Genomic DNA, 13141 nt, shown 5'->3' with positions numbered 1-13141 from the left:
GGCCCTGCAACACATCTATAGAGTACAGTAAGTCACCACTAGGCACTGCATCATGGGAATGAATCATATACTTTTCCTTGGGCATGGAGATAGAGAAAATATGAAGCAGCTTATCTCTCCCCCAGAGAGGAGGAGGAGGTGTTTAGAATGAGATAGGGAACTTCTGTTCCTCTCCCTGCAGCACTATCCAGATCCTTATCAGACTCCTCCACCACCGAATGATGCAGCCAGATTCAATCTACCGTCACAAACAAACATGGCTCCAGCAGGCAACAATACTGGATCAACAACAGCTCAACACTGAGTGAGTAATATCTGTCAATGTTGACAACAATGAATGCTGTCAGTCAGTCAAAGACACATAATCAGAAAAAGTGTCATGAAAGAAGAGAGAACTTTTAGGCGGGGGTACTCTGAGCCATCTGTTTTGTCCCGCCACACAGACGGCTCTGTGCCCTTCTCTCCCTCCGTCCATCCATCCCCTCTCTCTCTCTCTCTCTCTCTCTCCCTCTCTGTTGCCCAACAGAGCGTGCTTTAAAAACAGTCAGGCTTCGTTCCCCAGCACGTCCATGCTAATCACCCACAACAAGCACCCTGCAGATGGAGCCCTTTATAAACCATATGCTCGCCATAAGCATGTGTATGTCTCCCTCAGCTCTCTCTCGCTCTCATTCTGGTATAGTGTTTAGTAGGATGGCATGTCACTAGTGATACGGGTCGGATGGTCCTCTGCAGCGTCACAGTGAATAATTTCTCTCCATGTTAAGTTTTGTTGGAGCCTTGGACTTGTTCTGGGTGTTTGTTTTTTTTACTGACAAAATTGAGAAAAGCTCTGCTTTGTGAATGACACGTTCTTATTCCAAGAAGCAGAAACAAAGCATGGAGCCTTTACATGAATCAGCTTTCTCCATGTCGAGATGGTTGACCATATGGAGAAAAGCTTTATCTTGAGAATGACATGGTCTTTATTCGTAACAGAAACACAGTATGGAGGCTTGACATGACATCACCTGCTTTTTTCCTCCCTCCTTGTCACTTTGACAGCCTTGCTCTGTTCCGTGGAGTTCCCCACATTTCCAGTGATCTCATGTTTTCAGACTACCACCACAGCAGTCCCTCAGGAATGTGCAGAGAAGAATGAAGGAACGGATGAATGTTCCAGCGCCAGCAGCCTCAATGCAGGACTTTAGCAATGTGCACAATACCTGTGACTGAGGACCATAGATGCCTGGTCTAGCCTGTAGCGAATGAACACTTCCATCAGCTGAGGTTTTTGTCCTGACTTGTGCATTGAGTGAAGAAAGCAAGTCATAACCTCAGAATAAAGCCTACCCCTATTCCCTCCTTTTCAATCCCATTAACTTTCGCTGGTGGAGTCACAGCTGTGCGACCCAGGAAGTGTTCATAACGAGGTCCATTAGTGGTATTACCTGCATCCGGCTGCCGAGGGGTCATGGGGGCAACAGTGGACCAAACGCACAGATTAAATTACCCCAGAGGGAAGGAGGAGGGTTAACCACCATCCCCCACACCGGAGTGGTCCCAAGGGAAGCAGACATTAGGGCTGCTGGGAGGTTGGAATTGGTAGGTGGGCTGGAATTATCAATGTTTTGTTTCAGTTCACATCCTTACCTTTGATCCCAGCCATCACAACAATTCCCAAGCAGGGATTTCAAAGACTGCAGGGACAAAGCTTTGGAGGTAACATCATTTTGTGTACATTAATGTTTGTATAAAGGGAAATCATGAGGAAAGAATAGAATTAGTGATTGACAGCGCTACCTAGAGAAGATATCTAAATATCCTGTATCCACCATGCAAAGTCTAGTTTAAACTGTGGTAGATACACAAAAGAGGAATGTATCTAATATAATGACCAAAGACCAGACAAATAATGGTGGATAGCGATGTTTTCACCATCCACCACTGTTGTATTTAAACAGAGAAATAAGCTCAATTTATGTGAGTGGAAGCGGTAGCCTCAGTGTGTTCTCTAAAGCCCTGCGGAGTATGGAGAGACACCCCCGCTGCTCTGAGAGGAAAGCAGAGACACATCCCCAGGGCTATGCCAGTGGTAATGTAGTCTAAACAGGTACAACACACATACACACACATTCGCATGAGTCATCCCAATGGCATTCGAAGCTGCCTCACTACCAGTTCAAAAAAGGAAAAAGAAAACATTGGCACAACAATACACAGAAGGCTTCAGAAAGCTCTCTCTTCAGACAGAGCCTACAGCGAGGTATTCAGGATACACAAAGCTTTGCCATGATCTCAGCTCCACCACCAAACACACAATGCTCATAAGGTATTTTACATGGCAACCTGGAGTGTGTGTTTAAGAGATATTAGAATAGGCCTAATGTAGCTTAAAACAACAAGTATTCTAAAAGGGCAGCCTCATCTGTTGAGATTCAAACCAAGGTCAGTGAAACACAAGAATTGATATTCCTTGACTGAAAGTGGTATGAATCAATAGAACACAAAACGGCCAGAAGTGTATGCATTGAATGGGTAAATCACAAATACACAATTCATTACCACTGGACAATGGTAAATAAAGAGAGTGTTACGTGTGTGTTACAAGACAAGCCTGATCATGAGAGTAGTATGGCTGTGGGTTTAGCAAACAGTACAAACAGACAATGACAAACTCGTATCATTATTCAGTTGGTACCACTGGTACAAATGTTCATCTTCCACAAGTGTCACAGTCTTCCATAGGGCATAATAAGAGGCTCACACACTACCACCCCTGTCATCACTTTGCCTCTACATTTTCATCACCATAACAGAAAATAGGTTCATTTATTTATTTTGATGATTTATAACAGTCATGTTCAGAGACAGACTCAGGTACCACTTGGAGCGGTTGAGTAATCAATCTTTCGTCAAGAGCCAAAAATGTAATGGCCTCCCTTCACCTCCCCTTCATTTGGCAGTGAGGCAGTGAATTAGTGTGTCCTTTACATTAGAGCACACAGCACACACACTGACCTTTTCCATGTCATAAATCACAACCCCCTGTTCTAATGCCAGGATTTTGTTTAACCTAATTTGTCACAGAGGAGCCCCCCTCCCACCCACTCTCACTGCAGCCTCACACTTGGGCTGTGGCATGGGATTGGTGGGAGGATCAAAGTGTGTCATGCAGCCCTTGTAATCATGAAACCCACTAGCTATAGAAACACATGGTTGACTAGGCTACCACACACAAACACACACACACACACACACACACACACACACAGAGTCAAAGAGGTCACACATAGTGTGCCAAACATGTCAATAAGAGTATAATTTCCATCCATCATAAACCGTTTTTATGGCACTTGAGGTGTCTTGACACCACAATGAGGTAAGAAATGTGCCGCAAGCAACAATAAACATTGTAAACAAGCCAAAGGTGTGAGAATGGCAAACACTTTTCAAACAAAATGGAGTTGGATGGGAAGAAAGCCATTCAACCCCACCTCCTTCAGTGAATGAATATCAACAGATATGAACCCATCATCCATTTACTGTGGCCATTTTACTGACCTCTCACCATAACCGAATGGCAGTTGTTCAGTAGTCTTTTTTTAGGACAGGCATCAAGATGAATCACAGTTAAAATAGATCTATGCCACAACCCAGTTTCTGTCCGCTGAGCCATTTATGTAAACCTCAGAAGGCCGTGGTTATGCACTCCCTCATTTTGGAATGGGGGACCAGGATGAACTGTGATGACAATATGGGGTGACACCACACACAGACACATTATCACATGGAAGTGAGGGGGGCCCATGTTATGAAAAAGTTAATATGCTGAGGTTAGTACTCAACTAAGCAGCAAGCCACATTCCAAAACTGACTTGAGCTTTCTGCCCACTCAACTGTGTTGACACAACGCCATATGCCCTAACCACTGGGCAAAAACTGTGTTACACAACGCCATATGCCCTAACCACTGGGCAAAAACTGTGTTACACAACGCCATATGCCCTAACCACTGGGCAAAAACTGTGTTACACAACGCCATATGCCCTAACCACTGGGCAAAAACTGTGTTGACACAACGCCATATGCCCTAACCACTGGGAAAAAACTGTGTTGACACAACGTGGTTTCCATGTCATTTCAACCAAACAATTGAATTCAACATGGTTGACAACAACCAAAATGTAAATCAAAACTAGACGCTGAACTGAGGTCTGTGCCCAGTGGGTAGTTTCCCCTCAACTTCAAACCAACCAACAGTCTTCTGCCTCAACACTCTCCAACCAGTCTCTTCCACGTTGCACCTGAGTCACAGAATAAAGGAAAACCCCTCAAATAGTTTGGTTTGTCTGACCACATACCCTCTTCAGTATTACTACGGGTCTAACGAGACCATGTGCTAACCAAGCCTTAGTAAATGTTCCACTGAACTATAAAAAGCTGCTGCTGCACTGCAGAGACACACCTTTCACTCGCATGGCAATTATTAAATGTTTCTAATTGTAGCTTATGTTAGAATGATTTAAGTCAATGAAACATCATGCAATGCAATAGTATGGCCCCTGTGGGTTGTGGAGGACATCTGGAACTATCAGTAGTGCTCAACAGCGACACCCCTTGGGTGCAAGAAAGTACACATTTGGGCAAAACTGTACAACACTTCCTCCTGTACAGTTGTGCTGTGGACTGTGGAAAACTGTACAACACTTCCTCCTGTACAGTTGTGCTGTGGACTGTGGAACTGTTGCATGATTATTGAATGTGAACACTGAGCAAATTGCACTCTGAAGAACGATTTATGCATGCAAAGACTGTTTCAAAACCAGTTGCATGGAAGGCAGGTTAACCATTTACCAATAATGACAGTGATATGACAGTAACATAGGCCTTAGTGCTGTGCATATAGCTAATTGATCCCTGGGGCACTGACCTATGCAGTTGTATAATGCTATGCTACACGTTTTCATGAGGCTAAGAGAAATGTTGCAGTTTTAAAGCTAATTTCCTGCTATTCTACACTTTTTTGCCACAGAGCAGATTTTTTTTACTGTTTTTTGTAGCTCATCTTATGCTTTTGTTCACATTTTGTCATGAGGCTGAATGAAAACATTGCCATTTTAAAGCTAATTTCCTGCTGTTCTACACATTTTGCCTTGAGGCTGAGAGAAAATGTTGCCGTTTTAAAGCTAATTTCCTGTCATTCTACACACTTTGCTATCATATGCTATCTGGGGGGGCAACCTCCAAGGAAGCCCTGGGGCACGTGCCCTGCGTGCCCGTTCGGTAAACCGGCGCGGCACTGCCTGGTAGACAGGTCTTCTATATACAGTAATTCAGACAGGTACCATAGGCGCGACCTTGACATACCTGGGACATCTGGGGTCTGAAGTTGATCTCCTTTAGGTCCACAGACCCCGGTGACAGGTTGTGCAACATCTGGCACAAGAGCACTCCGTCTCGTAGCGCCTGTGCCAAGTCGAACACGGCTGCAGAAGGCCACACGACCCGGTGGTTTGGGGGCAAAACCTTGCAGTCTATCAACCACCGCCCGCATTGCCTCCACTCCTCCATGTCAGCTTGGGGGGAGAGTTCCACAACCAAATTCGACAGCCGCCTCAGTGTGCAAAATTCAGCTGCTTCCAGCGCGCAATGGAAGCAATACTTCCACCAGTGTTGAAATCCAAATCTTAATGAAAATGTTATTAGTTGTATTATTTCTCCACGTAATAGTGAAACTGATAACTTTATAAATACGGTAAAATAATGTTCCACTTTAGTTTTCCGATTAAGTTTCTATTATTTGCTCCAGCTCACAATATGTCCAGCTCTGTTCAAATAGACTATGTTCAGTGCAGAATAGTCAGAATATGTCCAGTTCAGTCTTTTGGATAAGTGACGTGAGTTTCTGACCAAAAACATGTATAAATTGACGACAAAAATTGAATAAAGTTGATGTAATGCGTAAATTCCCTTCTAAACAGACAGACCAATGTGCACTACCGGGAACACACATTTCCTTTTCTTCATTCTCAAAGTTGGTTTTGCATATCCAAACGGTGTTGGACAGTATAATAATAATATATGCCCCAATCTCTTCTTTGCTTGTGTATTAAAGCCTACCAAATTTCACTTTTGAACCTATTGTGCAAGCATGCTGTCCAAAACCGATGTCTCCGGAAAAAAATACTTTGAACAGCTAAGGGAATATTTTCAGTTCTGACACTGCTTACAGCGCGACATTCCGTTGTTTTGCGTAGCAACCCAGAGTTTCTAGTTGTTCAGAGCTTCTCTATACAATGTCCTATGCTGCTCTGATATATAACAATTGCATATCAATGTAAAACACGATGGTAAATCAATCGTCCCTTCTTACGACGCCCCACTCAACATTCAGCCTATCCACAATGCACTCGAAAACAGATTTCACTAACTCCAACAGAAACATGTATAGGAAAAAAATCACGTCGTTCTCGTCATTCTCAGAATGCCAAACACCCACTATAATGGAAATAAACGTTTAGAAATGATCCAATAAATCGTTTCTATGTTGTTTCTTGTTTCGTCCTTGTCTTCTCCCTCCTCTTTTTCGTACGGATTGTGATGTTTTGCCAGCCTGGTCTCACAGACGACAAGTAACATAGTAAACGTAAATCTGAGACACTCAAATTAGTGTGATATGTTACATTTGTAGGGTGGTTGGTAGGGTGGATGGTTGGGCATATACTGCAAACATCTGGCAACCCAACCTGGTCTCAAAGCATTTCGAATTATCTGTATGTAAATCCGAGACACTACATTCAGCAAGATATGTTACGAATTACAATTGTATGATATGTTACAAATTTGGTAAATGTATGATATGTTACAAGTTCCAATTTGTTGTTAGCTAGGTGGCAAGGGGTCAGGGTTAAGTTTAGGGTTAAGGTTAGGAGTTAGGTTAAAAGGGGTTAATGTAAGGATTAGGGGCAGTAGCGGTTTGTGGGTAAAATCACTGGGGATGCCAAGCCAGAAAAAAATAAAAACATATGTGTTGTGATAAATGTGTTGTTTGCTCTCTAACCTGTTAGTTCTATGACTTGCGACCATGATATAGGCCTAAGGCCGAGACAATAAGACACAGTGGCAGAATACATTTAACCACACCTTTGTTTCATCACAAAACCGGAGAGCAACCTGTGTCCAGTGAAGGCCACAAAGCATATTGCATGTAACAAACAGTTACATGACCTACAGCATGTTCAAGAAAGTTAATGTTTCGGACATTGTCAGACTGCTAAACAACTATTGATTTAGAACCACAGAGATTTACTGCAAGTCGCAAAGTTAAACAGGAGCTACCCCCACTATTCCAGCACCACTAGTCCAGTACCACTAGTCCAGCACCATTTCAACATCATCAAATCACCTATGCTTAGTCTAAACAGTGACAACTAAAAGATACCAAAAACAATTTAGTCCAATCAACGTAAGCTGAATATGATGTGGCTGTCAATGGTTCTGATTTGTGTATGTGTGTGTGTGCGTATTTGTGAAAGTAGAAAAAACACATTGACTCAACCTACTTGTGCTCCCGAGTGGCGCAGCGGTCTAAGGCACTACATCGCAGTGCTTGAGCCGTCACTACAGATCCTGGTTTGATTCCAGGCTATATCACAACTGGCTGTGATTGGGAGTCCCATTGGGCGGTGCACAATTGGTCCAGCGTTGTTAGGGTTTGGCTGTAATTGTAAATAAGAATTTGTTCTTAACTGACTTGCCTGGTTAAATAAATACAACTTGTAGAGAAATGCCATCCTCCTCTCTTTCATGTTGAAGAAAAGGTCCATGACTTTCATACAGTACACACTTCTATTTTTTGTTGTCCTAGGCTACCTGGCTAAAATGTTGAATACAAACAGTCCAGTTATGCCCTCAGTGAGGCAAAACATCAGTACAGAGGCAAAGTGGGGTCACAATTCAATGGCTCAGACACAAGTAGTATGTGGCAGGGACTCCAGACAATCATGGATTACAAAGGGAAAACCAGCCACGTCTTGCAACACCGACGTCTTGCTCCTGGAAAAGATAAACACCTTCTTTGCCCGATTTGAGGATAACACAGTGCCACCGACGCGGGCCGCTCCTGAAGACTGTGAGCTCTCGTTCTCCGTGGCCGACGTGAGCAAGACATTTAAGCGTGTTAACCCTCGCAAGGCTGCTGGCCTAGATGGCATCCCTAGCCGTGTCCTCAGAGCATGCGCAGACCAGCTGGCTGGAGTGTTTAAGGACATATTCAATCTCTCCTTATCCCAGTCTGCCGTCCCCACTTGCTGCAAGATGTCCACCATTGTTCCTGTACCAAAGAAAGCCAAGGTATCTGAACTAAATGACTATCGCACAGTAGCACTCACTTCTGTCATCATGAAGTGCTTTGAAAGGCTAGTTAAGGATCATATCACCTCCACCTTACCCGACACCCCAGACGCACTGCAATTTGCATACCACCCCAATAGATCAATGGATGATGCAATAGCCATTGCACTGCACACAGACCTATACCATCTGGACAAAAGGAATACCTATGTAAGAATACTTTTCATTGATCACAGCTCAGCCTTCAACACCATAGTACCCTCCAAGCTCATCACTAAGCTTGGGGCACTGGGACTGAACCCCGCTCTGTGCAACTGGGTCCAGGACTTCCTGATGGCCAGCCCCCAGGTGGTGAAGGTAGGCAACAACATCTTCACTACGCTGATCCTCAACACAGGGGTCCCACAAGGGTAGGTGCACAGCCCCCTCCTCTACTCCCTGTTCACCCATGAATGCGTGGGCACGCACGCCTCCAACTCAATCATCAAGTTTGCAGATGACGCAACATTTGCAGGCATGATTACCAACAACGATGAGACAGCCTACAGGGAGGAGGTCAAGGCCCTGGCGGAGTGGTGCTAGGAAAATAACCTCTCCCTCAACATCAACAAAACGAAGGAGCTGATCATGGAACTTCAGGAGACAGTAGAGGGAGCATCCCCATCGCCGGGGCCGCAGTGGAGAAGCTGAAAAGATTCAAGTTCCTTGACGTACACATCACTGACAATCTGAGATGGTCCACCAACACAGACAGTGTAGTGAAGAAGGCGCAACAGTGCCTTCTTTTGCCTAGGCCCCTAAGACCCTCACCGCCTAGCATGGCAACTGCACCGTCTGCAACCGCAGGGCTCTCCAAAGGGTGGTGCAGTCTTCCCAACACATCAGCGGGGGCGCACTGCCTGTTCTCTAGGACATCTACAGCACCCGCTGTCACAGGAAGGCCAAGAAGATCATCAAGGACCCCAGCCACCCAAGCCATTGCCTGTTCACCCGCTATCATCCAGAAGGCAAGGTCAGTACAAGTGTATCAACGCTGTGTGACTGAAAAACAGCTTCTATCTCAAGGCCATCAGACTGTTAAATAGCCATCACTAGCCAGCCTCCACCCTGCCCTGAACTTAGTCACTGACACTAGCCGGCTATCACCCGGTTACTGAACCCTGCACCTTAATGGCTTCTGCCCAATGTTGATAGACATTGAACACTGGTCACTTTAATAATGAAACACTGGTCACTTTAATAATGAAACACTGGTCACTTTAATAACGTTTACATACTGTTTTACCCATTTAATATGTACAGTGTATTCAGATAGTATTCAGACCCCTTCACTTTTTCCCCATTTTGTTACGTTACAGCCTTAATCAGTCATTTTTTTCCTTATCAGTCTACACACAATACCTCATAATGACAAAGTAAAAACAGGTTTTTAGAAATGTTAGCAAATGAATTAAAAATAAAAAACAGAAATAGCTTATTTACATAAGAATTCAGACCATTTGCTATGACACTCGAAATGGAGCTCAGGTGCATCCTGTTTCCATTGATCATCCTTGAGATGTTTCTTCAACTTGATTGAAGTCCACCTGTGGTAAATTCTATTGATTGGACATGATTTGGAAAGGCACACAGCTGTCTATATAAAGTCCCACAGTTGACAGTGCATGTCAGAGCAAAAACCAGGCCATGAGGTCGAAGGAATTGTCCATAGAGCTCAGAGACAGGATTGTGACGAGGCACAGATCTGGAGGAGGGTATCAAAACATTTCTGCAGCATTGAAGGTCCCCAAGAACACAGTGGCCTCCAGCATTCTTAAATGGAAGAAGGTTGGAACCACCAAGACTCTTCCTAGAGCTGGATGCCCAGCCCAACTGAGCAATCGGGGGAGAAGGGCCTTGATCAGGGAGGAGAACAAGAACCCGAAGGTCACTCTGACAGAGATCCAGAGTTCCTCTGTGGAGATGGGAGAACCTTCCAGAATGACACCCATCTCTGCAGCACTCCACCAATCAGGCCTTTATGGTAGGTTGAGTGGCCAACGGAAGCCACTGCTCAGTTAAAGGCACACGACAGCCCGCTTACCAAAAGGCACCTAAAGGACTCTCAGACCATGAGAAACGAGAATGTCTGGTCTGATGAAACCAAGATTGAACTCTTTGGCCTGAATGCCAAATCAAATCGAATTTTATTTGTCACATGCGCCGAATACAACAGCTGTAGACCTTACTGTGAAATGCTTACTTACAAGCCCTTAACCAACAACGCGGTTCAAGAAATAGAGTTAAGAAAATATTTACCAAATAAACTAAAGTAAAAAAATAAACTAAAGTAACAATAAAATATCAATAACGAGGCTACACAGAGGGGGTACCGGTACCGAGTCAATGTGCGGGGATACAGGTTAGTTGAGGTAATTTGTACATGTAGGTAGGGGTAAAGTAACTTGAAATAAACAGCGAGTAGCAGCAGTGTAAAAACAATGGGGTGGGGTCAATGTAGTCCGGGTGGCCATTTGATTAATCGTTCAGCAGTCTTATGGCTTAGGGGTAGAAGCTGTTAAGGAGCCTTTTGGACCTAGGTTTGGCGCTCCGGTACCGCTTGCTGTGTGGTAGCAGAAAAGACAGTCTATGATTTGGATGACTGGAGTCTCTGACAATTTTTTGGGCCTTCCTCTGACACCGCCTAGTATATAGGTCTTGGATGGCAGGAAGCTTGGCCCCAGTGATGAACTGAGCCGTACGCAGTACCCTATGTAGAACCTTGCGGTCGGATGCCGAGCAGTTGCCATACCAGGTGGTGATGCAACTGGTCAGGATGTTCTCGATGGTGCAGCTGTAGAACTTTTTGAGGATCTGGGGACCCATGACAAATCTTTTCAATTTCTTGAGGGGGAAAAGGTGTTGTCGTGCCCTCTTCACGACTGTCTTGGTGTGTTTGGACTATGATAGTTTGTTGGTGATGTGGACACACTGCAGCCCCGTCGATGTTAATGGGGGCCTGTTCGGCCCTCCTTTTCCTATAGTCCACAATCAGCTCCTTTGTCTTGCTCACGTTAAGGGAGAGGCTGTTGTCCTGGCACCACACTGTCAGGTCTCTGACCTCCTCAACTATATGCTGTCTCATCGTGGTCGGTGATCAGGCCTACCCCAGTGTTGAGGATCAATGTGGCGGACGTGTTGTTAATAAACCTTACCACCTGGGGGTGGCCCATCAGGAAGTCCAGGTTCCAGTTGCAGAGGTAGGTGTTTAGTCCCAGGAACCTTAGCTTAGTGATGAGCTTTGTGGGCACTATGGTGTTGAATGCTGAGCTGTAGACAATGAACAGCATTCTCACATAGGTGCTCCTTTCGTCCATGTTGGAAATTGCATTGTGGAGTGCGATCGAGATTGTGTCACCTGTGGATCTGTTGGGGCGGTATGCGAATTAGAGAGGGTCTAGGGTTTCCGGGATGATGGTTGATGTGAGCCATCACCAGCACTTCATGGCTACCGATGTGCGTGCTATGGGGCGGTAGTCATTTAGGCAGGTTATCTTCGCTTTCTTGGGCACAGGGGCTATGGTGAGCTGCTTGAAACATGTAGGTATTACAGACTCGGTCAGAGAGAGGTTGAAAAAAGACACTAGCCAGTTGATCCGGCATGCCTTGTAAAAAACGTCCTGGTAATCTGTCTGCCCTGCGGCCTTGTGAATGTTGACCTGTTTAAAGAACTTGCTCACATTGGCTACGGAGAGTGTGATAACACAGTCGTCCGGAACAGCTGGTGCTCTCATGCATGCTTCAGTGTTGCTTGCCTCTATACAAGCATAAAAGGCATTTAGCTCGTCTGGTAGGCTTGCATCACTGTGCCGCTTGCGGCTGGGTTGTCCTTTGCAGTCCGTAATAGTTTGCAAGCCCTGCCACATCCAACGAGTGTCAGAGCCTGCATTGATTCTTTGCCTGTTTGATGGTTCGTCTGAGGGCATATCGGGATTTCTTATAAGCGTCCGAATTAGTGTCTCGCTCCTTGAAAGCGGCAGCTCTAGCCTTTAGCTTGGTGAGGATGTTGCCTGTAATCCATGGCTTCTGGTTGGGATATGTACATACGGCCACTGTGAGGATGACGTTTTTGATGCACTTATTGAAGAAGGTGGTGACTGAGGGGGTATACTCCTCAATGCCATTGGATGAATCCTGGAACATATTCCAGTCTGTGCCAGTAAAACAGTCGTGTAGCGTAGCATCCGCGTCATCTCACCACTTCCATATTTTATTTATTTATTTTATTTAACCTTTATTTAACCAGGTAAGCAAGTTGAGAACAAGTTCTCAATTACAATTGCGACATGGAGCGAGTCACTGGTACTTCTCATTTACAATTGCGACCTGGAGCGAGTCACTGGTACTTCCTGCTTTAGTTTTTGCTTATAAGCATGAATCAGGAGGATATAATTATGGGCAGATGAGATCTGTATATAATGACGAGATGCTTATATTTCCGCCCTAACAATGGGAGTCCTCCCAAGGCGGGAAGGCAAGCGACAAGCTTAGGTCTAAAATAAGCCCATAGAAATCCATTGGACTTATTTTGCACAGATTTTGGAGAGATTGAAACATCTCGTTTTGCCTCTTCCTCTCTGACACTATGCATGCCTATAAGGAACGGACATTTTCATTAAGAGCTTAATGGAAACATGCAACAATAGCAAGCCTATCGTCTTACAGTGAAAATGATATAGCCTATTATTGAACATACAACTCCTGTAACGAAGCAGCTAATAAAACAATTTTCAAACATTTGCCAAAATGTAATTCGCGGAAAACAGTT

At 44.7% G+C, this 13141-nt stretch overlaps 1 protein-coding gene across 1 annotated transcript in view; it reads right to left on the bottom strand.

Annotated features, from left to right (window-relative positions):
• Positions 1-5856, bottom strand: part of LOC120021009 (guanine nucleotide exchange factor VAV2-like) — a 119157-nt gene extending 113301 nt beyond the window's left edge. Inside the window, exon 1 of the mRNA XM_038964669.1 lies at positions 5350-5856. Coding sequence (XP_038820597.1) covers positions 5350-5553 — 204 coding nt within the window. The 5' untranslated portion in view covers positions 5554-5856. The remainder of the gene's footprint in view (positions 1-5349) is intronic.
• Positions 5857-13141: the final 7285 nt, after the last annotated feature.

This window comes from Salvelinus namaycush, chromosome 26 (genome assembly GCF_016432855.1).
Source record: "Salvelinus namaycush isolate Seneca chromosome 26, SaNama_1.0, whole genome shotgun sequence".
In the NCBI taxonomy this organism is placed as follows: Eukaryota; Metazoa; Chordata; class Actinopteri; order Salmoniformes; family Salmonidae; genus Salvelinus; species Salvelinus namaycush.
The sequence above is the reverse complement of the archived record's forward strand: the minus strand, read 5'-3'. Positions and strand labels throughout refer to the sequence as shown.